Source organism: Puntigrus tetrazona, chromosome 8 (assembly GCF_018831695.1).
Source record: "Puntigrus tetrazona isolate hp1 chromosome 8, ASM1883169v1, whole genome shotgun sequence".
Lineage (NCBI taxonomy): Eukaryota > Metazoa > Chordata > Actinopteri > Cypriniformes > Cyprinidae > Puntigrus > Puntigrus tetrazona.
The window spans coordinates 12,649,481-12,672,917 of NC_056706.1; the positions used below are offsets into that span (position 1 = coordinate 12,649,481).

The 23,437-nt window shown below is 37.9% G+C and overlaps 2 protein-coding genes across 6 annotated transcripts; both read left to right on the forward strand.

Moving 5' to 3' along the window:
* Positions 1-801: 801 nt before the first annotated feature.
* arih2 (ariadne homolog 2 (Drosophila)) lies at positions 802-9,373 on the forward strand. Its single transcript, XM_043246814.1, has 15 exons — positions 802-958; positions 2,701-3,130; positions 3,271-3,338; positions 4,138-4,210; positions 4,755-4,896; positions 5,038-5,159; positions 5,589-5,698; positions 5,788-5,905; positions 6,003-6,053; positions 6,228-6,249; positions 6,358-6,509; positions 7,511-7,654; positions 8,302-8,370; positions 8,472-8,579; positions 8,675-9,373. The coding sequence occupies exons 2-15, from the start codon at positions 2,906-2,908 to the stop codon at positions 8,744-8,746; spliced, it is 1,476 nt and encodes a 491-aa protein (XP_043102749.1). The 5' UTR covers positions 802-958; positions 2,701-2,905; the 3' UTR covers positions 8,747-9,373.
* Positions 9,374-10,587: 1,214 nt separating this feature from the next.
* On the forward strand, positions 10,588-20,891 carry impdh2 (IMP (inosine 5'-monophosphate) dehydrogenase 2). 5 transcript variants are annotated; one of them, XM_043246808.1, is made up of 16 exons: positions 10,590-11,076; positions 12,114-12,162; positions 12,268-12,369; positions 12,751-12,825; positions 13,032-13,238; positions 13,318-13,405; positions 14,363-14,562; positions 14,656-14,746; positions 14,823-14,918; positions 15,467-15,502; positions 16,083-16,154; positions 18,584-18,727; positions 18,813-18,957; positions 19,252-19,395; positions 19,647-19,730; positions 20,449-20,891. In XM_043246808.1, the coding sequence occupies exons 1-16, from the start codon at positions 10,979-10,981 to the stop codon at positions 20,468-20,470; spliced, it is 1,653 nt and encodes a 550-aa protein (XP_043102743.1). In that variant the 5' UTR covers positions 10,590-10,978; the 3' UTR covers positions 20,471-20,891. The 5 variants fall into 5 exon arrangements, with proteins under 5 accessions (XP_043102747.1, XP_043102743.1, XP_043102745.1 ...); XM_043246812.1 differs by lacking the exon at positions 19,252-19,395 and having other exon boundaries at positions 10,588-11,076; XM_043246810.1 differs by lacking the exon at positions 16,083-16,154 and having other exon boundaries at positions 10,591-11,076.
* Positions 20,892-23,437: the final 2,546 nt, after the last annotated feature.

Consider the following 23,437-nt stretch of genomic DNA (forward strand, 5'->3'; position numbering starts at 1 on the left):
GTGATAACTATGACTTTTTTTTAATGGTAATGTGCAACCACCACTGAATCAGAACATCGACCTCCCTCTTGACTCCTCTCTGCCCCCGTATGTCCATCTCCAAACATGCAGCTCCCATAAACCTTTTTTCCCCAGAGAACCTAACTTAAACCAAAGGAAATGGCACTGTATATAAATAAATATATGTATGTATATTCCACAGGGATCTATCCAGCAATTGTAAACTGAATTTTGAATCACTGACAGAAGATATAAAATGCTAGCAAAGCATTAAATACCCAAGCAGATTATTTCCTTCATTGACGTTTCCAATTGAAGCATGACTTTTAAGGTTATTCATTGTGGCAGACATATTTTTCTGACATTTGAATTCAGTCCTTGAGCATAATATATTAAAGGGTGTATCCCTTTTCGTATTTTGAAAAGCTTATAGGCTGTAATTCCATCATAGCAAAAAACTCCCTATTCAAATATGCGTGTAGTGCACATCCCATAGACACTTTGAGTACACTGAAGTACACTAACACATTTTTTTTTTTTTACTTCACACTCAGCTTTTGTTTTCTCATTATTAACGAAGCAGGCCGGTCTTTATAGTATGAACTCGTAATGAGGGACCATTTCCCTGTTTACTTTCGTACCCACGTTGCACATCGTCCGTAAATCGTGTTTCTTGTTTTGCTGACCTACATTCGCATTAGCGTTTGACTACAAGTATGTATGTCAGTCCTGAGTATATGTGAGCGTGCGTGTGCGCTTGGCCCCTCCTCGCTAACGGAAGCCACTTCACCGCTGAAAACAGCCTCGCGCTCGGACACGGAAGTGACGCCGCTCCAGAATCCCCCCGTACTTCCGATCTTCAGCTCTGCTGCGACTCATCTAAGCGAACGGATCGGATCTCCGTCCCGAGGTCTCTCTCGAGCCGGCGTCGAGTGGCGGCACCGACGCGGTCCGGTAGGTGAGTAAAGTCGGTGTGTCGGGTACGACGGGGGGCTGTAGACGATCAGAGCAGCGGCTTTGGCGAGCGAACCAAAACGGCCTTGTTTACATACGAATCCCCGAGCTGGAGTGCGCGCTGGCGGATGATTGCAAATAAAGACCTCAAAGCGACGTCAGACCAACCGTTCGTTCACTTAAACGGGTTTAATTGGACCGCGTGCGCTTTAAACTGCGGGATATGCGTAGCGAAACGATAGATGTTCCGTGGGATAAAGCGGGAGAGAGGGACTCTGCGCATCGATCGCGCTGCTGTATGAGCTGCTCTAGAGGAGCAACAGCTGGTGCGGCCCGATTCATACGGAGTAAACAAAGCAGAAGCGGCACTGTCAGTACCGTGAGTTTGCAGTCCTTGTTCAACCCCTGCGCACTTAAACCGTGATCCGTAAACCAGCTGAGCGTGATATTATGCACTGCACCCAGCGTCGCGCTCTATTTATAGCCCTCGCTGGAATGCTAGGGATAACGTTAGACGGTGCGCGATGGCCCTTCGGGTCGTCCCGTGACTGTGGGGGTCCGAGCCGGACGGGGACGGTCGCTCACGTTGAGTTTAACGTGCACCGATTTTTTTTATTCGATTAAATCGGCGACTGTCATCACATCAGCGGGAGCTCTGATCTCTGTGATCGTCAGGCGCGCGGTCACGCGGCCTCCCCTGCTCCCGCTGTCCGGTCGGGCTGTCAGTACACCGTGTAATCCGTTAAAACGGAACGCTAAGCCGCTCTGCATGTGAGGTTATGATTGTCTTACGCTCAAAGAGACGCTTGGCCGCTGGTAATACTAAGACAAACACGTACCATACAACCTTCAGAGAGTTTCAAGGTGTGTTGATCTGTAAATACTGGACTGTAGCAGCTCCTTGAACAGTGGGTCAAGCTCAGCGAGCGTCATTGAAGTTAAGTGCACTAGCAAGGCTGCTTTTACAGCATACCTTCCATCTGGAAATAAACTACAAAGAAAGAGTGCAACAAACCTGAAAAAAAAAATCTCATTAAGTTTTGCCACAGGAAAGATAATTTTGAACAATAAAAGTCTTTAAAGACAGACCTGCTGTGATCTGTGAGGTTGTTAATCTATTGGGTATTGGGTTGTTAAAGCCATCAGGCCGTATTATTTAAATAAATGTTTTAAAATAATAATATAACAATATAATTCCTAATGGAAAAACTATATTACCTATGAAGCTCCAAAAGAACATTTACAGCATATATATTGCATATTAAGTAAACTATTAAAATAGCTCTAATATTTCACATTCATGTATTTAAATAGTTGTATATTATGATTCTGCAGATTATATTATTATGTTATTATCACACAAATAATGTAAAATTGGATGGTTATTATTGCATAATAAATTCCAGTAGTACCAGGACTTATGTTGGAGATTGAGTTCAGTGTTCCTGGGCGCTCTGCGGCCTCTTTCTTCTCACATAATGAAATAATTTCAACTCAAATCAATATTGCATGTCTATTCATATATTTATTAAGGAGCTGCGTAATAAGTGGGGAAAGATGGAGTCAGATGGTCATCATCTCAAAATAAATCCCTTCATGATGGTGCAAGTAAAATCTATTTAAAACAGCGCTTAATTTCGAGCATAAGCTTTTAGGTTAAGTATTATTTTAAGATAATGGAAAATACAGTCTGACCACGTATAAAGATACAGATACCAAATAATGTGTTTTTCTTCTCTCTTTCAGTATTTTTCTCTGTCTGAGCTCATCCCTTGCTCCGTTTCCTCATGAGTGACGGGGAGTGTGATTTCTTCTGCTTTTTTCGGTGCTGCTAAAAGCCACAGGGCCCCCTGGGATTCTCAGTCCAGTCGGGGGCGGAGAGGAGCAGCTCAATAGCTGCTGATTAGTGGGGAGCAGCTGTCAGTCAGGGAAAGGTTGGGCCCAGAGGGCTATGTCTGTGGATATGAGTAGCCAAGCCTCAGACAGTAACGAGGAATTTGAAGATGATGAAGACGTCGTAGAGGGCGACATCCCTGATTATTATGATGGACTTGATGATGACGTGGCGGTAGAAGAACCGTTTGACCCAGAAGAATACCAGTTCAATTGCTTGACGTACAGGGAGAGCCAGAGGGTACTAACTGAGGAAGTCAACAATGTAGCCAGTGCCCTAAAGGTGAGGGACTAATGAGTCTAGCAGGTTTATTGTTGGCTAACAATATTTTGCCGTATATTTCCGTGTCTTTCCAAACTATAAATTCTGGCGGTTCATGGAGTTCAGTCTGTCAGTACAGAGATATTTCTTTTTCCCTTCAGGTGTCTCCAGCTGTAGCCAAACTGGTCCTTGTACATTTTCACTGGCAAGTGTCACAGATACTCGAAAGGTAATTAAATACAGCGAAGCACGCACACACAAAATATGTACACTTTTATGGGTAAGTAATGTGAAATGGTTACACTGGTGTGATATGCTATATGTCATCTAAAACTATTTAAACAGCTGTTTTTGCAATTGCTGTGTAGTTCCTCGTAAAAAAATATATATATATTTTATTTAGTTCATTAAAGAAATTCAGCAAAGATGCATGAAGATTATCAAAAGTGACAGAATAGACTTTTATAATGTTGCAAATAAATTCAATTTTTTTTCAACTGTCTTTTCATCAAAGAATGCTGGGAGGATCAGAGTTCTCAAAAAACAGTTATTATAATAGTCTTATGCAGCAAATCAGTATGTTAGAATGATCTCTTAAGGATCATGTGACACTGAAGACTAGTCATGGCTGCTGGAAATTCAGCTTTGCTATCACAGGAGTAGACTGAATCTTAAAATATAATAATAGAGAAATCTGTTATTTTTGTTTTGCATTTAACTGTTATTGCAATAAGGTTTCACAGTTTTACTATTTTTACTGTATTTTGATCAAATAAATGGAGCCATTATGAGATTTCTTTAACATAAATGATATTTTACTGACTCTTTTGAACATTGGTCTGCATGTTATTTGTTACTGCAGGAATTTCCTAAATCAATTGAGTATATAAAAAGAAAGAAAATGCACTAAATACAGCACCTAAATTATTAAAATTAATATAATAAAAATTAACATTTGTAAAATGTTTAACCTAAAATCCTGATGTTACTTATGTCTTAATCTGTTAATATTCTTTCTGTATTTGAAGGTATAAATCCAATTCCTCTCAGTTGCTATGTGAAGCCCATGCTCAGCCCACAACCATCTGCAGATCTCTCACTGTGAGTTCCTGTAATCCTGTAATGTTTCTTAATGTAGTCTTTTAAAATAGTTATTTGATGTAAAATTAAATACAGCTCTCTCTCTTGCTCTTTCTTTCTCACTCTCTCTTGCTCTCTTTGGGATTAAACCCCCCTAAACCTGAATTCTAAGACATTCTCAGCTTTAAAATGCAATGTTGAGGCAATTAAAAATGTGCCCATCATGAAATCTGTTCTTTGACAAATTGCAGATGGCACTGAATATGGTCTACATGCAGAGTACAGTCAATAAAGGGGTTATTTTATGATAATGACAAGCTGACTGTACTTTAGTCTGCATCTTACACAGCTATTTGCCACATCAATGGGAGACATAAAATATTGATTCAAGTTGAATTATTTTATTATGTGACAAAGTGATTTGAAAGGCAAGAAACCAACACAGCTGTAAAAAAAAAGAAAAAAAAACTGGTTGCCTGGGACAACCATTATTCTGTTAATGATCATTACAGCGCATTGTTCTCTTGACTTACGTGTGTGTGTGTGTGTGCGTGTGTGTTTTCAGGCCGGGACGTCGCAGCAGTGTGGGGTGTGTCTGCAGCTGGTCCGGAGAGACGCTCTTCTCTCTCTACCCTGTCAGCACTCCTTCTGCAAGGCATGCTGGGAGCAGCACTGCACTGTACTTGTCAAAGATGGCGTGGGAGTAGGTGAGTGTACACGTGCGCGCACACACACACACACACACACACACACACACAGCACATAAAGACTGTGTGCAGTACGGTATGTATTGCTGATTAGAGTGAGCTTGTTATCTGATCTCCTCTGTGGATTGTGTTTGTCTATAGAAATTTCCTGCATGGCGCAGGACTGCTCTCTTCGCATGCCAGATGATTTTGTTCTTCCTCTGCTGCCCAGCGAGGAACTGAAAGACAAATACAGACGCTACCTCTTCAGGGACTATGTGGAGGTGTGTGTCCATCTAGGGATGCGTAATATCTTTTCCATATAAGTTACCTGCCAATTTAACAGCTAATTAGTGCTCATTGCACTTTTGATTTTATTTAGATTATTTTGTTCAGGTATTTAAAAGGTGACAGGTGTTACATACATAAAACATTTTAAATGAATGCTGGTCTGAACTTTCTATTTTTCAAAATATAAGAACTGCATTGTTGATAACAACTAGTAATTAAGCATAAATCAGCATATTAGAATAATTTCTGAAGGGTGGTGTGACGCTTAGTTCAACTTAGAGCATTTATTGTTGTTTGGCTCCAACGTGAAAATATGTATTATCATATTTTCAGAATTCTGATATCTGTAATCTTATCACATTGTAGAACAGGCACGTCTCACTAGTTGATCATAACCTGTTCATATTTCTGTGCGTCTGCAGAGTCATTTCCAGCTGCAGTTGTGTCCTGGTGCTGACTGTCCGATAGTTATACAGGTGCAGAAACCTCGAGCTCGTAGAGTCCAATGCAGCCGCTGCGAAGAAGTCTTCTGGTAACGCACACAATCACACGTGCACACACTACTCAATTCATGACTTGATTACACGTGTGTTTTTGGATTGACTGTCTGTCTGTCTTCAGTTTTAAGTGCAGACAGATGTACCACGCACCCACAGACTGTGCTACCATCCGCAAATGGCTGACCAAATGTGCAGATGACTCTGAGACGGCCAACTACATCAGTGCACACACTAAAGACGTAAGGAAGCGCACACGAGATGGTCACATTGATGAGAGTAAGTTTTATTTGACAGTGAAGATATTAATATCCTTGTTTTCTACTTTTGTGCCCACAGTGCCCTAAGTGCAATATCTGCATTGAGAAGAATGGAGGGTGCAACCACATGGTGAATATTTGTATTTTTTTTTCATTATCTGCAAAACTTATGCTGCTATGTCACATTTACTGGCTGAATTAGTTGCTGCATTCATTTCTTTAGGAGCAAAAAAAAAAAGACTTTTGAACCGTTAAAAAGGATGATAGTAAAAAAATAATTTGTTTTCTCTCTCTTTCTTTGCAGCAATGCTCAAAGTGTAAACATGGTATGTTTTTCCCAGTGATTTTTAGTTTCTAAAAAAAAATTACATCAAGTATAAATCAAGTATTTTTGAGTGGCTAGGTGGTTTTGATTGTAATGAAATTGTGTCTAGATTTCTGCTGGATGTGTCTCGGAGATTGGAAGACTCATGGCAGTGAGTACTACGAGTGCAGTCGCTACAAAGAGAACCCGGACATCGTGAATCAGAGCCAGCAGGCCCAGGCCAGAGAGGCCCTCAAAAAGTACCTGTTCTACTTTGAGAGGGTGAGACAAAAATGATTAATCATTTAAAAAAAAAATCACTTGAAAAAAACTAATTAATTTTAGCTGTGTTCCAAAACCTAGTGAGCTTAGTAGTGATCCTGACAAGTATGTTGTGCCAAAAAGTAGGCAGTAACATTATAGTTAACTCATTATAGAGACGTATCAACAAAATCATCTAATTCTATTTGTATTGTGTTGTAGTTTATTGCATTTGTTGTCCAGTCACAACCTGTGTGGTGTTCTTTTTCAGTTTAGATGCTCTCTTAATGATTACAATACAGCTGAGCTATTATTTCATTTTATTTATGAGCTGTCATACAGGTGACCGTTGTCAGTTTGTAGCAGTGAGTGAAGCGTTCTCATATTGATCTCACATGCAGTATGGAGTATCACAAGGCTCAGTACTAAGGCTGCACTGCTTTTCACGCTGTACAAGTTACTTTTTGGAGATGGTGTTGGCTTTCATTGTTATGCTGATTATACTCATTTCTACATTTCTTCACAGCCTGATGAAACATACCAATTTGCAGTTTTCATGTTAATAACAGCATTGACACTTAATCAGGGTTCCTGTGGGTCTTTTAAAGGTTTTACATTTACTTGTATCAAATTTAAGGTCATAAAAAGTCTTATATTGTTCAAGAAAGTCTTAATTATGTTAGAAATAAATTTAGGTACAGACTAGAATTGCGTTACGATTTAAACTCAAAAGGCTATGATTTTCATTTAAATACACACAAGCTCTGCAAGCCCAGCGCTGCTTTGTGTTCTGCTGTTAGCAACAAAACAGATAGAAATTGCATGCTACTGATGACTGATAAACTACTAATGACTTGATAAACTGATTAAAACATGACAAAATTGTGAAATTCCTGAAAAAGATATTTCCCACCGTTAACTTGTTTGTGTCTTTTAAAAAGTCTTAAATTTGCTAAAATTCTGCAGTAACCCTGTTTGTGATTTGGTATCAAAGCAATTATGTACATAATGTGTGTGTCCAGTGGGAGAACCACAATAAGAGCTTGCAGCTGGAGGCACAGACGTACCAGCGGATCCAGGAGAAAATTCAGGAGCGAGTCATGAATAACCTGGGTACCTGGATTGACTGGCAGTACCTGCAGAATGCTGCCAAGCTACTGGCCAAGGTACAGGCTGAATTGAGGATAATTGGGATTTTTTCTTTTCTGAATTTTATTTATTTATTTATTTATTTTTTAAAGGTTTGCTGATTTTTGAAAGGTTAAACAAAGCCTCAATTTATATATATATATATATATATATATATATATATATATATATGTGTGTATATGTATATGTGATCACTTTAAAATAAAAAAGTAGTATTTTAATAATACATTTTCATTGCACAGAAACTATATGAACACACAGTACTGATATTTATGACTTTTTTTAATTTTCAAACATTAAACCCTCAAGCTTTTATTTTGTTGGGGAAATGGGGGGTGATCTTAAAGCTTCTCCTTTTTATGTGGCAGCCGGTTTATAAGCACTTCTCATCATCGGTTTGGGAAGATGTTTGGTGCATGTTGCATTCTCAAATGTACGTTAATTGACCTTGGCATGCATTTACTGGGAAAATAAAAACTGAAAACACTGCTCACAAGTCAAATGACAGTGCCAAGCTTCACTTTGAAACAACCAGCATAAATATTTAAGTTGTAACCTTTGTGATTTGATCATTTATTTGCAGCTGTATTCTTTAGGCACAACTGTTGACACGTAAGTTTTAGTGTTTCCACACGCTTACGCTGTCTGTTTTCTCTCTCCATAGTGTCGTTACACACTGCAGTACACTTATCCTTATGCCTACTACATGGAGTCTGGACCCCGCAAAAAACTGGTAAGCTATTGCATTAAATATGTAAATCTATCATTTGAAGGTCAGATATTTCTTTGAGATCAGTCTTTGGTAATGGGAAATCTCATTTTTATTCCCTGTAGTTTGAGTATCAGCAAGCGCAGCTGGAGGCGGAGATCGAGAACCTGTCATGGAAAGTGGAGAGAGCAGACAGTTATGAGAGTGGAGAGCCGAGTGCTTATGATAGAGGGGTGAGAGATGGAACAAAAACCAGAGGAAGTTGCGAAAATGAACACTGGAATTAAAAAAAAAAAAAATATCCTTCTCTCTCTCTCTCTCCCTGTAGGATCTGGAGAATCAGATGCACATTGCTGAGCAGAAGAGACGGACGCTGCTGAAGGATTTCCACGACACCTGAATATCCGTCCATCGAATCCACATCGAAGTTCACTCTTCTCTCAACTGTCTTGCTCCCTTCTCTCCAAAGATACCCCTCCACATTTTTTTTTTGTCAATTCTCTACATCTCATAACGTTTTGTCCATCTGCTTTCTATTTTTCATTTGTAGAATCTCTTTAAGGCATTTTTCCCTTTTGTTCATCATTTCCTTCATCTGCCCCTTTTTTGCTTTCTAATATTTACTCGGCTGCAGGGTTTGAGAATAGCATGATTATGTTCAAGGATTGACATTTGCAAACATTGCATTCTTGCGTACCCACGTCAGCTGATATTACACATGTGCGCACACACACACACACACACACACACACACTCAAAACACTCCACCGAAACAGTCTAACGCTTTTCTTCCTCCATCATTGCTCCTGCCATAACTTTTGCCTTCTTTCCTTCTCACTCTTGCTTTCCTCTCGTTTTTTTTTTTCTTCCTTGAAAATGGCTGTTGATAGTTAGATCATTTAAAAAAAAAAAAAAAAAAAACCTGAAAACTGAAAAAAAAGAAAAGAAAAACAAATGATGCTGTAATTTTCAACGGTTGTACATTAATACAGAAATAGAGTTACTGAGAGAAAGTTTTTAAACCAGACAGAGACTCTTGTGTTTTGTTGTGCACACACATTAAAGATGCATTTGCACTACGCTTCCAATCAGAATTTTGCGGTCAGTAATATTTGTATGTTTTTGTAAATCTTATACTCACCACAACATTTTTTGATTAAAATATAGTAAAATAGTAATGTTGTGAAATATTAATTTTATTTTTTTTTGCTTTAATATCTTAAATGTAATTTATTCCTGTAATGGTGAAACTGAATTTTCAGCAGCCATAACTACAGTCTTCTGAGTCACATGATCCTTCGTAAATCATTATATTATGCTAGATTGATATTTAAAAAAATATTTTAATAAGGTAAGGATTATTTTTAGTGTTCATATTTTATTAAATCATATCATAATTGTAAATGTTTGTGCTGCTAAATAGAGTGTGGAAATTTATTTATTTGTATTTTTATTTAAATCCAGGTTAGAAAAAAATATATTTTAAAATACTAGTATTTTTACATTAAATGTCTTATGATTTTGATCAGTTGAATGCATCCTTGCTCTTTTTTTTTCTTTCATGAAGAAAATCCTTATTATCCCAAAATTTTTAATGGTAGTTTAGATGTCCATTTTAATTTGCATTTATGTATCTACCACGTAATCTTTGAACAAGTAACCTCTAACAAGAGAATGTTAAAGGTGTCATATATTTGCCATTTATTGTTAATACAGAACTGAAAGTATCACAAACAAAATCCTCACACTGTATTTACATCAGGTTACTATTGGTCATCCGCAACCATAAAATAATACATGGAAACTTAATAGAAAAATAATACACAATATTCAGTATTGTATATGAACCACTTTTCTTGTTTTTGGGATTTAGTAGTTGTTTTTATTAAATTAGATTATTAAATTAAATTAGACACATCTACATCTACATTTGATTAGCAACAAGTGAATATTTCTAATGGAAAAAAAATTAAAATACAAATATTAGTAAATATTAGGTATTTTGTTCACAGTACAAGCAGTCTTTAAATGGTCGTCGCGTGCATTAGAAGGGCATTAGGTGTCCTCGCGCGCTCCCGGGCCTGCATATTCAGGTCAGTTCAAAAGAGCCAAATAAAGTCAGCGGCAGAGCTCGCGAGATAAATTTAAATCTAAGAATCTCCCCTCGTGCTGAACACGTGTGCGCGCGAGATAACGACCACGACTATCCAAACAAACACCCCACCCTTCCGCAGCACCCCAGGGCGAAGAGATGGCACACAGTCTTCTATACTCGGGAATATTAAATAAAACAGTTTTAGCGAATAAACGTCATCCAGCCACAGCCCGGATGTGACGTACGAAGACACCTTATTTATACCAGCGGAAGACGAGGTCGTCCTACAGATAGACACGTGTGTGGCTTGTGTGCATTACGGGTCAGCTTCAGTCCCAAAAACAAGAGCGTGTTGGATTTTTTTGGGGATCCAGCGCCGTTTTTTTTTCAGAAACCTGAGCTTTTTGCGACATTTAATGTCTTTAGGTGTCGTAAAGACTATATTAGTTTGAGGCTCCAAGGAGACCATCACTCACCGGACTGTGTGCGTACCGGCTCACCGTCTTGAAAAACTGGACTCTTACCCTTCCTTGCGCTATGGCGGACTATTTAATCAGCGGACAGACGGGCTACGTGCCTGACGACGGTCTAACCGGACAGCAGCTCTTCAACTGCGGAGACGGCCTTACCTATAAGTAAATACCTTAACTTAGCATTCTCCATATGCTTGCTATTTGTTAAGCATTAAAACATTCTCGCCTGTCAGCACTGCAGATGTGCTCGCGCTGTACGCTGCTTCATTGAATACCGCTAACATGAGGGGTCGTTGTTGGTCCACATTAGTCTGGTTTGACGTCCAGCATGGTTATATGTGACTGAGAGCACACTGTTTTTTTTTATCTATTATGCAACTCTTTCACGTGGGTCGGTACTGCATAGACGGGTCATTATGGAGGACGCATTTGGGGTCACAAGGTCAAGTCAGGTTGGAAGGGCATCTTGGATTAACTGGTGAACTGTGGGCTATTCATCATCTGCTGTAATTTAATTCTGACAAGTACAGAAAAGGAAGCAGTGTTAGTTACCACAGTCTATTAAACCAATGGCACCCCAAGCAGTTTTTCTCGTACCAAAACTAATCGCTGTCTTCCACGCCAGACCCTCTAAATGTGCTATAAATAGGGTGAGCTTTGTGAAGCATGTTGTGGTTGCTTTCTCTTTACAAATTCTCTGGTGCCATGTAAAGCATGTTCTGTCCCCGAGCGAAAGCCTATCCGTGGCAGGTGCAAGTTTTTTCTAGAAACGCCTTTCTGTTTACCATCTAACACCAGTTGTACTCTACTGGACTGTTTACATTGGACATGATGAGGCTGCACTGTTGACGTACTCCGTTTTTATCGTAAACAGGGCGTTGCGTGACACGCTCATAAACAACATGATATGTGACATAATAGATAAAATGTCTGTCTTTGGAACATGGTTTATGTTAGTGTTGCTGTGTAGGAGATAAGGGAGTTGAATGTTGGCGAATCAATACTCGTCAACAACTCACTGAATCATATTGATTCTAAATAATTGCAAAAGACAAACACTTTTATATATATATACTGTTAATGTTTCTAAATACATGCATAGTTTCACAAACACTCCAGTCATTTGTAGGTCCCAGAGCTGCATATGATTTAATCCCCCTCACTCATATTTTCACCCATTTGTCTTCATTCTCTTTCAGTGATTTCCTTATTCTGCCTGGATACATTGACTTCACAGCCGACCAAGTGGTAAGTGAAACACTCTACATTTGTACAGTAGTAAGTTTTTTACTCTCTGCTGTGGGATGAATTATTTTTCTTGTATATAATTTTTTTTATTGTCTCTCTCTGTAGGACCTGACATCAGCACTGACCAAACAAATCACAATGAAAACTCCACTGGTCTCGTCACCCATGGATACAGTCACAGAGTCTGGCATGGCCATTGCTATGGCGGTAAGAGAACACACAAGTTTCCAACACAGAAAATTCCCTTGCTTTTATAGGCATTCGCATGAAAGCACAATAATCTGTATGTATGCACATTACAACAGAAAAGTTCATTTGCAAAAATGCTGCCTCATACTTGAATGTCAATGAAATCAATAAAATCCTCATGGGTCAAGATAGGAGTTTGGAGATGTCCATTCGTTTTTAGAACATATTTCCAAGTAGTACACTTCTAAAAGTTGACAAAACAAAAATCTTAGCAGACATAGACATAGTCTTACTCTTTCAGGAAAGTGGAGCTACGTCTTTAAACCTAAATGTACAAATATTGATCGTCTGTGCATGGGGTGTTTTGTTCTAAAGTCTAATGTGATGGTGTTGTCACAGCTGACTGGCGGGATTGGTTTTATTCATCATAACTGCACACCAGAGTTCCAGGCTAATGAAGTCCGTAAAGTCAAGGTGAGCCTCTCTATTGTCTCTTTATGTTTGTGCCAGTTTTCTTTTCTCATTATCTGTTTTTCTTCCGACCCGTACCCTGTAGTTGCAACAGCATCCTTGCATGAAGTGATAAGTGTTGAGGTGACTCCCAAGTAGAAATGCCTAATAGAACATCCCTTGACTTTTCTCCCTGCCTTTCCCTCCGCTTTTGTTCAACCCCCTATTAGAGGTACGAGCAGGGTTTCATTACGGATCCAGTGGTGATGAGTCCTAACGAGCGTGTAAGGGACGTATTTCAGGCAAAAGCTCGGCATGGATTCTGTGGGATCCCGATCACTGACAGCGGACAGATGGGCGGACGTCTGGTCGGCATCATTTCATCACGAGATATCGACTTCCTTAAAGAGTCAGAGCATGATCTGCCTCTCAGTGAGGTGGGTGGGGCTTAACAGAGGATGAGGGCCAGGCAGATTTTACTGAACTCAGCTCACCTTGACTTTCTCTCTCTCTCAGGTAATGACTAAAAGGGAAGACCTGGTTGTAGCTCCAGCAGGAGTGACACTGAAAGAGGCCAATGAAATCCTCCAGAGGAGCAAAAAAGGTGGGTTAGACTTTAAAGGTTTATGAGAGTTCTTTTACCCTTTGGAATTTTTGAACCAAATAAAACATTTTTATGAATGTTTATTGTTCATTTAACCTATATAGCAGTGTTTCATGCACCACTTCTTAGCAGTGGCATGCCACGAAATAATTGCAAGACACTGATCTTGCATCTTATTTTTGCTGATTGTATCCAGTACACTCTACCGTTCAAAAACTGCATTTATTTGAAATAATGCATTTAGTAAATTGTCAATAGTAACTTCTAGATTTTTTTTTTTTTTTTTGGCTCAAGTGCAGATCTGTTTATTTTATTCTGTTTATAATTTTTTTATTCTGTATATCAATTTCATATCTACGGGATCAATTTCTGCCAAAAGTAATCAAAATATGTGTTAAACCAAAAGTTCAATTAAAATTATTGCACAAAATGAAAAAAATTAAAGCAAAGTTTTCAGAAAAGCAAACGATGGTCATGGATTATTTTGTGCAAGCCGGATAATTTTGGATTAATTTTGTGCAATATGACTTCTCGAATGCGTTTAAAAGTTTAGATTCATGTGTATTTTTTAAAATGTGTAATTACAGTTTTCATCTGTTCTTTTTATTTTTCTATCTATGACCATCATTTACTATTCTGAAAACTTACATTTTGCGCAGTATACTTTTACAAATGTTTTATTATTATTATTATCCATGACCAAAAGAATTTAGATTGAAAAGTGATCCCATACAACTCCTCCTGTTTATTTGCCTATGTAAGTGGTTTTAGCCATAAATAAAGCCACTAATACTGTATAAAACAACCAAATAAAGAAGTTAAAAACATTGATTCTCTTAAAAAGTTGCACATTCATGAGTTGTCATATTGAATCAGTCGGATAAAACCAAGTGTGATAAAACCAAGCAGTCAGAACTCTGCATGTGAATTCTCATACTCTGTGTTTGTTTGCCTTAGGTAAGCTTCCTATAGTAAACGAGGAGGGTTGTTTGGTGGCCATCATCGCTCGGACGGATCTGAAGAAGAACCGAGATTTCCCACTGGCCTCAAAGGACTCTCGTAAACAGCTGCTTTGTGGCGCGGCCATCGGAACACACAATGATGACAAATACAGACTCGACCTGCTGGTGCAGGCTGGTGTAGATGTGGTTGTCCTGGTGAGGCTTGTTTTGGGCTTATGTTAATCAGTTCTTGAAGACGGTTTATATTTTCTCCTTTTTGGTTACCTATTGTCTCTCTGCTCCCTGTAGGACTCCTCCCAAGGAAATTCCATATTTCAAATTAATATGATTAAGTACATAAAAGAGAAATATCCTAACCTGCAAGTCATCGGTGGCAATGGTTAGTTTTTAATACAGACTTTTTGAACATATTATCTGCAGACACACAGTTAACAAGGGTTGTCTGTTTATTGTAGTGGTGACTGCGGCTCAGGCGAAGAATTTGATTGATGCCGGTGCGGATGCTCTCAGAGTGGGAATGGGCAGCGGCTCCATCTGTATCACACAAGAAGGTCAGTCCACCAATATTATGCCTGACTGCCTGCCCTCGGCCAATCACAGGCTGTATTTCTATGTCCAATCATTTTAGGGAGAGCAGCTAATGTGCAGTGCCTCCTCTGGTTTTCTTTTAACATTGTTAAAGCAGTCCAAATTATCTGTAATTTCCCAAATATCCCAGCACTTTTGGTCTGCAAGGTATGTCTTGTTCAGATTGATTGGCAAACAATCTGCACTGTCTGGGGTTTTAGTATCTGTGGAGAAAAGTTTTCAGATTTTGTTTTGTGTGGTTGTAGGTATTATTCCATATTCTGTGGGTTATGTCTAAGAATTGATCTGTGTCTGTCTATCTGTATATCTGTGTTTTTCTCTGTCATTCTGAACGATGGGAGTATGGTAGTCGAGGCTGCTCTTCTGTTTTATGTCAGTTTTTCTCTTTTTACACTTTTTTATTTTTTTAATTTTTTTCCTTCTTTTGTGCTTTCTTTGATTGTCTCTATGGCATATTTTCTATTTCAACCAGTTGTTTTTGTTACTTGCATTAGTTCCCTTTTTTTATCAGCTCTGTTCCAAAACCTAGCAAAGATTGATCCAAAAGGTAGGCATAATTATACTGCTTTCTGAGAAACTGTACTATTTTTTTTTTTCATTTTTGTTTTTTTGTGTTCTTTTGTTTTGTAGGAAAATCATATTCCGCAAGGGTGCATTAAATTGTTTAAAATAATAAGTACAAGATTATAAAACAAATTTTTGAAGGATCGTGTGACACTAAAAACGAAATAATTATTTCAAATATTTAAATATTTTCAAAAATAAAGATATTGAAACTGTTATGTTAAATTGTATATGTCCTTCACAAATATTACAGTTCCATAATGCATTGCAAATAAATCCAGGATGACTTTATTATAAATTTAAAACTGAATAAAATGTATTATACTGTAAAATAGGTATTATTTTACCCAGCATTTATGTAACATTTCCTTGCAGCATGCCAACATCAAACTGTTTTGCGCATAGTTGCAGCCTTTGCGCTGCATTCCAAATCCATTCCTTACGAAAATCCAAACAGTTAGTTAGAAGTCACTTATTTAGGCAGCATGGCAGGGTTTTAGAACAGAGCTACCGTGTGCTCTTTCTCAGTCTCTATTTCCCTTTCTATAATTATGTCTCTCTAGCGCCTCTCAGTATTCCTCCTGGTTTAAAGCTCCACAGCCCCAAAACCCCAACTACTGTTACGGGATACTCCAGTAAGTCCCTCCCCCTGATCCCCATACAGTTCCCATTGGCTCACTATCTCACTCTGCCTGCTGCATTGACTGGTTAATGGCTCTGCATCATTAGAAGTAGTTGCTGGTTTTTGGGGTTTTGGATGCTTGTCATTGTCTGACTAACCTGTCAGTAATGGCGTTTGGCACTTCCTCTGATCCAAGTCTGTTACTCAGAATCCCTCACTAACATATGTAAGCTGTCTTGTGCAGTGGCCGGAAAGGTATTTGGACATGAGTCACACTTAAACAATGACATTGTATCATGAAATATAAAACTAAGTGACATTTAAAAAAAACAAACATGCTGATAAAATAACAGTAATGAAGATTTGGTCACTTTCTTCAAACATTAATGTATATTAGTTAATGCGATTTAACTTAAAGGGAAACAACTTAATATATTTGCTAAGTCCCTGATTAAAAGTTAATGCCAAGTGGAAAAAAATGGTATCATACAAGCTCTACTTTTAATTCTATATGCCATTTGCTTTGATGTTTTATCTGTACAATGAAAATGTTAGAAATTTGGCTTAAGTGTCCAAATAGGCTTTAGAGCTGCTATAAGAGCACTGGAGCGTATGAGGTGCACTTGTTAACAAACCAAAAATAGCTGAGGGTTTCTTAACTTTTGCTTTCACTGCAGGATGTCTTCGTTTTACAGTTCTGTGCACTTTGTGTTAAATTAGCTCTCAATATTTTTTTCTTTTTACTGTATGTAGAGTGTAGATGGTGTGACTTTAGAAGTTACAGTAAAGGGGGTTTGGGGTAAAAAAAAAGCTGACACTTGTCACTTGCTGCTGTCCCATATTCATTTCTTGTCTTAAATAAAACAACAAAAATGCCAAAAACCATGACAGCATAGATTTTCATGCATCTTGCATGCAACTTTTCACTTATGCTTAGATTGATGAAATAAATGAGAATAATTTGCACAAGTTGTTTTAGACTTTTGGATCCCACTCTTGTCAACATTTGGAACAGATAATAAGTGGGTTTGACAGGCATGTGTGCGCACATCACATGTTCACCACTAAGAGTTTTTCCTTTTTATTGTGATGGTTTTGCAAAAGGTCACAACAGACAGTGGAGCAAAAGATTTAGGTGAATTCAAATCATTTCAGAACTTTCTCACTTGTCCTTCTTTGTCAAGACTTGCAGAGGTTTTGCTGATGGGCTACTCTTCGTCTCTTCATGTTACCTCACCATTTATAGAAAATCTCACATTTAAAATTTCACTTTTATAAATCCACTTATGTCATATAATCCTAACTTTTTGGCTTTGAACTTAGTGAAGTTCAAAGTAGTGCTTTGATTTAGATTCATTTGGTTTGGCCCCATTTTTAATTGACATGCAATACTGTCTACAGGTGCATCTCAATAAATTAGAATGTCTTGGAAAAGTTCATTTTATTTCAGTAGTTCAACTCAACTTGTGAAACTCGTGTTTTAAATAAACCCACCAATGCACGATCTTAAAACATTTTAATAGTGTGACACGCCAATGAACAATCGACTAAAAACACCTGCAAAGGTTTCCAGAGCCTTCAAAATGGACTCTCAGTTTGGTTCACTAGGTTACACAATCACAGGGAAGACTGCTGATCTTCAGATTACGATCACTGACACACTTCTCAAGAAGGGTAAGCCAACATTCATTGACAAAGTAGCTGGCTGTTTACAGAGTGCTGTATCTAAACATGGTAACAGAAAGTTCAGTGGAAGGAAAATGTGTGGAAGAAAAAGATGCACAACAAACCGAGAGAAGCGCAGCCTTTTGAGGTTTGTCAAGCAAAATCAAATCAAGAATTTGAGGAATGGACTGAGGCTGGGGTCAAGGCATCAAGAGCCACTAAGAATTTGGCTACAGTTGTCGTATTCCTCTTATTAAGCCACTTCTGAACAACATCAGTTCTTGCCTGGACTAAGGAGAAGAAGAACTGGACTGGAAGAGGCAAATGAGAAACAAGAGACCAAAAAAGACAAGCTGAAGGCTACTGTCAAAAAAAGTTACTTAAAGTTAAAGTATTTCCGCCTGTGTGCATTAAATGTATTTAATGTATAAGTTTCACAATTTGACTTGAATTACTGAAATAAATGAACTTTTCCATGAGATTCTAATTTTTTGAAATGCACCTGTATGTAACGTTTACTTGGTTGATTGTCACTGACTGAAGTCACATGACTGCATGAGAATACACTCATAGTCATTGATGTGTCTGTGTATGTGTATGAGAGAGAGAGAGAGAGAGGGAGGGAGAGGGAGATAGTATGGATGTCTATGTTTGTATGAACAACAGTTAGTTGAGAGTATATTTATCAATGCATATGATTGTCCTCATCTACACAATTAATATTTGTAGAATATTAAGGTTGATAGTAAGAGCCTCTATTTGTTATTGTTCTCACAGTGCTAGCATGCGGGAGGCCACAGGCAACAGCTGTGTATAAGGTGTCAGAATATGCTCGGCGGTTTGGCGTGCCTGTTATCGCTGATGGGGGGATTCAGACAGTTGGTCATATTGCTAAAGCACTTGCTTTAGGAGCATCTACAGGTGAGATGAGTTTGATACAGATTCACAAGATACAGACTAACGTCACAATTGAAGCTAAATTTTCTTTGCTTTTGCTTTCTCTCAGTGATGATGGGGTCATTGCTCGCAGCCACTTCTGAAGCTCCTGGTGAATATTTCTTTTCGGATGGGATCCGTCTGAAGAAGTACAGAGGGATGGGCTCACTAGATGCCATGGATAAGAACTTGGGCTCACAGAGCAGATACTTCAGGTGTTACACACAAATAAATCCTTTGCCAAATACAATACTGTGCCCTTGTTGCTCTTGGTTCCTAATACTAATTACAGGTTCCCATGTTTTGTTTGTTTTAAACAGCTTTGCTATATGCTAGCTATTTCACAGCTGCTTATACGGACTCATGCTTGATAATTATTTAATGATAATTTATTTCTGGAATGGTAGTTTAATGAAACATGAATAAAAGCTAACATCTTAGACTGAGAAGGTTTTACAGAATATAAATTGAAACCATATTAACTCATCTCTCTCTGTCTCTTTTTTCAGTGAGAGTGATAAGATTAAAGTAGCTCAGGGAGTTTCAGGGGCTGTTCAGGATAAAGGCTCAATCCATAAGTTTGTTCCATATCTCCTCATTGGCATACAGCATTCCTGCCAAGACATCGGTGCAAAGAGCCTCACGCAGCTGAGGTACGCGCAGTCATGCTATTTACTCACATACCTGCAATTAAATGCATTCAAAGGTGCCAAAAAAAAATTGTTTTTCAAAACAATAATTTTCTTTTTGCATCTCTGATTTCTTTAGTGGCACTGAAATTATAAACTGCACATTTAACCCAATAATGCACTGCTAAAACAGCCACAAAACCCAAAAATTCATATGTTATAGGTTAATAAGAGACAGTTTGTCATTTTCTCACCTCTTTCTTCATCTGTTTCAGAGCAATGATGTATTCTGGTGAACTGAGGTTTGAAAAGAGGACAATGTCGGCTCAGATGGAGGGTGGAGTGCACAGCTTACACAGGTAGCTGAACATTCGTATACTTAGTGTCTGAGTATATTGTACACTACCTATCAAAAGTTTGGGGTCAGTTTAAGTTAAATGTGAAATTTAAAGTGAAAAGCTTTTATTAAAAAATGAATGCTTTAAAGCGCCCCTATTATGGCATTTCCAATATTACCTTTTTCATGCACAGTAGTTATTGTCTCCCAAACAAATATCCACTCTATACAGCCTAAACAAGTTTTTAGTAATTCAAATCAGACTTCCATGATGGCTACACGTCACAGCGCAACACATTTGTATAATTCCCACCTATGTTTTAAATTGGGTGATATTAAACACATTTTCAGAAAACAAAAGCATTTTTTCACCTTGCATGCATGTAAACTTATTGTAGGAGACTCCCTAAGCAAATTTAGAAATGGCATTATAGGGGCACTTTAAAATTGATCAAAAACATTTGTTGCTGCCAATAGCCTTGTGGGCTCACTACTAGAACTTTGCCTTCAAAGGAAAAAATTATATTTGAATGTAATTTTATTTTATTTTATCTTTGGTCTAATAAATGCAGTCTTCTTTCAAAAAGAATATATATATATATATATATATATATATATATATATATATATATATATATATATATATATATATATACTTTTTCAGAAATCACTTTTGAATGCAATAATGTACAAGTTTGAACTAAAAAAAGGCACTGATCTTTTTTTTTTTGTTCTTTCAGCTATGAGAAGCGCCTGTTTTAAAGAAGACATTACAGATGCCAGTACATGCATAGTCAAACGCACATAAATCGTCATTAATGGACTTCCACACGTGCTTTTGCACATACAAACACACTGAGAACCTCAGCTTCCTCTTTCTCGTCTTCCCAGCCGCCTTTCCTCTTAGTGAAGAGAGAAACCGTGTGTGAATGTCTAAGAGCATATGCCAGTTTTGCGTGAATGTGTGCGTTTGTGTGGTTGTGGGGAACGCAAGCCGTCTGCTGTTTGTATCAGATGCCTTACATGTCAAAAAAGATGTTTTTGATTGTAATCATTTGACATTTAAATGGAAAATATACATTTTTTGCCACAGTTATTTGTCGTCTTGATTAATAAAATATACCTGCATATGCATCATTATAAGCAATAAACAGTCAACATATTTTCTGTTCAGAAAAGAAAACGGGTTGATGGAGTGCAGTTGATCTGTGTGAAACGGGAAGTTTTGTATTTTAATAGGTTTTCTGTTAAGTTTGTTAGACAATGAGAACTGACAGTTCAAGTTAGGTGCATGTGAATACCTTCGTAAAAATGTGCCTGTCATGTAAATTACAAAGTTTTTTTTTACTTGCATGTGTTTTTTCACGATAAATTGGTTTTCAAATCCTGAATCTGTGGGCGTGTGGGTAGATGACTGCTCAACACTGACATTGGTACGTTATTCCTCATTTTGCAAACATGTCTCAAGGGAACCAGCCTTCACTTCCAAAACTACCGGACTTTCCAAACAAGCGTCCACACATGCTTACTAATGGACCCGCACCTGGACAGGTTGGGCTGAGAGCTCCAGGTGGCTCCTCATAAATGAAATATGATATTGGCCTGTTAGTGAGCTCAGACCAGCTGGGCCCAGATATCGTAACGCTGTTACACAAAGCAAAAACGAAATGACTGACAGATGTATATTAATGTGAGCAGCAATATTATCTTTCCAGCATTCTGGGAAGACTAGAACTTTATATATATATATATATATATATATATATATATATATATATATATATAGATGTGTATATATATATATATATATATAGATGTGTATAATTTTCATATTAACATTAAAAATGAATAAATATGAACGTAATGCTATATAAAGACACATTAATCATAAAAATGATTAAACCTATGTTGCACGTACAATCACGTGACTGAGTCAACTAATGGTTGAAGCACTTTTTAATATAACACAAAAAATGTCTAATTATAAGAAAGATGACAGGAATCGTAAAAAGAGAAGGGAAAGACATTGAGATGTTTGGAGGGGGAGGTTGTGGGCTGTCTAGTGAAGAAGTGAAAGTGAAAATGTTCCTCAGATTTCTGAGGAGGAAGTCAGCAGGCATAAATACGCGAATGCTCTTTGACAAACTCGCACAAGCCAGGAGCAGAGAGAAGGAGAGCGTGCGAGAAAGAGGGGGAATGACAGGAGCAGGTAACACAATTACTCTTCCCATCTCTTTCACATCTGTCGCGTTCATTGTGTCTCTTCTCGTGTCGTTTATCACTCTGACAAGTAGTTCTCTTTCATTTCTCTTCAACTTTTCCCACTTGTTTCTTTCCTTTGTTCTTGTCTTTTAGTAGATCGCAATGAAATGTAAAAAAAAAGGAAATATGCTTAACCCGTAATATGATACAAACCCGTCTCTCATTCATTTGCCTCATCTTTTTCTCATTCATTTGAATGTGTTTGGCAAATATGAGGAAATCTTCAGAAACAAACTAGGAAAGACAGTGAGAGAAGAGATCACTTCAAATATTCTTCTCTAAAATGTTTGCAATTTGCCATCAGGCTCGTTGATTCTAAAATGAAAGCTTCATATTTCAGGCTAGTTCCTCCTTTCATTTTGCTTCATGTGACTTTCTTTGGTCAATTTTATATCCTGTATAATCTCTCTTGTCATTTTGTCTTCATTTACCTTGCATAACCCCCCTTCTCCTTCTCTCTCCCTCCCTCTCTCTCTCTCTGCCCACTCTTCTCTGATAGGGAACAGGTTTTTCAAGACACAAGTCTACAGATGAAGCAAGATAAATAAACAAGTTTGATTCTTTCGCAGAGGCGCCAAACTTGTTTGTGGTAAAAAGCTGTTTGAATGGCATTTCTTTCTTCTTGTTTAGTAAAGGTCCACTTGATAAATGTCATTTTCATTGGGAAAAATGTTAAATGACGAATTGTTGCCGGATTTGTTTGTTAATGGAGTGTCTGTGAAAATGGCCACAGCAGTTCGGATGGTAACGGAACCCATAATGCAGCTGTTTGGTTGATTGACAGCTGGCTATGGATTCTGTGTCCTTCCTTTCTTGCAGGAGCTTTAAGATGAAAATTGTATGTGTTGGGGGAATTCAGATGTGATGTTGTATGTGAATTTTACTTATGTATTAATTGAAATGTACTTGAATGCATCTACAATGTTATAGCGGAGTCAGTAATGTGTATGTGTGTATATGAGTTCTGATGTTGCTCTGGAATGACACGTTTTCTCCCGGATCGCCAGAAATACGTTTCGCCACCGGGAACTTCGTGTCAGCCAAGATTGGCATCACTTCCTGCAAATCTTTCGATAGATCTTTAGCATTCAGTAAATCACAGAATCTCTTCTTAAAATGCAAGGTTGGACATTTGAATTTTGTTTCTGTGTCATGCAATTTAATAAATTAAGAATATGTCAAACATCACATGTTGACTCGTCATACATCACTTGTTGAATTTATCATCAAAACTCCCAAAGAATGTTTGAGATCTACACGATGATATAGAGAGGAATGATAGAGGTTTGCGTTTTCAATAGATCGGCGATCTGGAGCAGGTTTTGGATTATTTGTTTTGTAGATCTTACTCAGGCTAGAGGATATAAAGTGAAATCCGTGAGCCAGTGTTGCTTTTTTAGTTGTTTTGGGAAGAGGTCTAGAGCTTACTGTAGACCACAACATGTGACATGTAATCTGGCCCAAGTT

Excerpts from the sequence above, each read along its gene's own strand:
- impdh2 (XM_043246808.1), top strand. The coding sequence starts at position 10,979 with ATGGCGGACTATTTAATCAGCGGACAGACGGGCTACGTGCCTGACGAC. Across the intron at positions 11,077-12,113 it reads GGAGACGGCCTTACCTATAA|TGATTTCCTTATTCTGCCTG; the intron begins GTAAATACCTTA and ends ATTCTCTTTCAG. Across the intron at positions 12,826-13,031 it reads ATGAAGTCCGTAAAGTCAAG|AGGTACGAGCAGGGTTTCAT; the intron begins GTGAGCCTCTCT and ends ACCCCCTATTAG.
- arih2 (XM_043246814.1), top strand. The coding sequence starts at position 2,906 with ATGTCTGTGGATATGAGTAGCCAAGCCTCAGACAGTAACGAGGAATTT. Across the intron at positions 3,339-4,137 it reads GTGTCACAGATACTCGAAAG|GTATAAATCCAATTCCTCTC; the intron begins GTAATTAAATAC and ends CTGTATTTGAAG. Across the intron at positions 6,510-7,510 it reads ACCTGTTCTACTTTGAGAGG|TGGGAGAACCACAATAAGAG; the intron begins GTGAGACAAAAA and ends GTGTGTGTCCAG.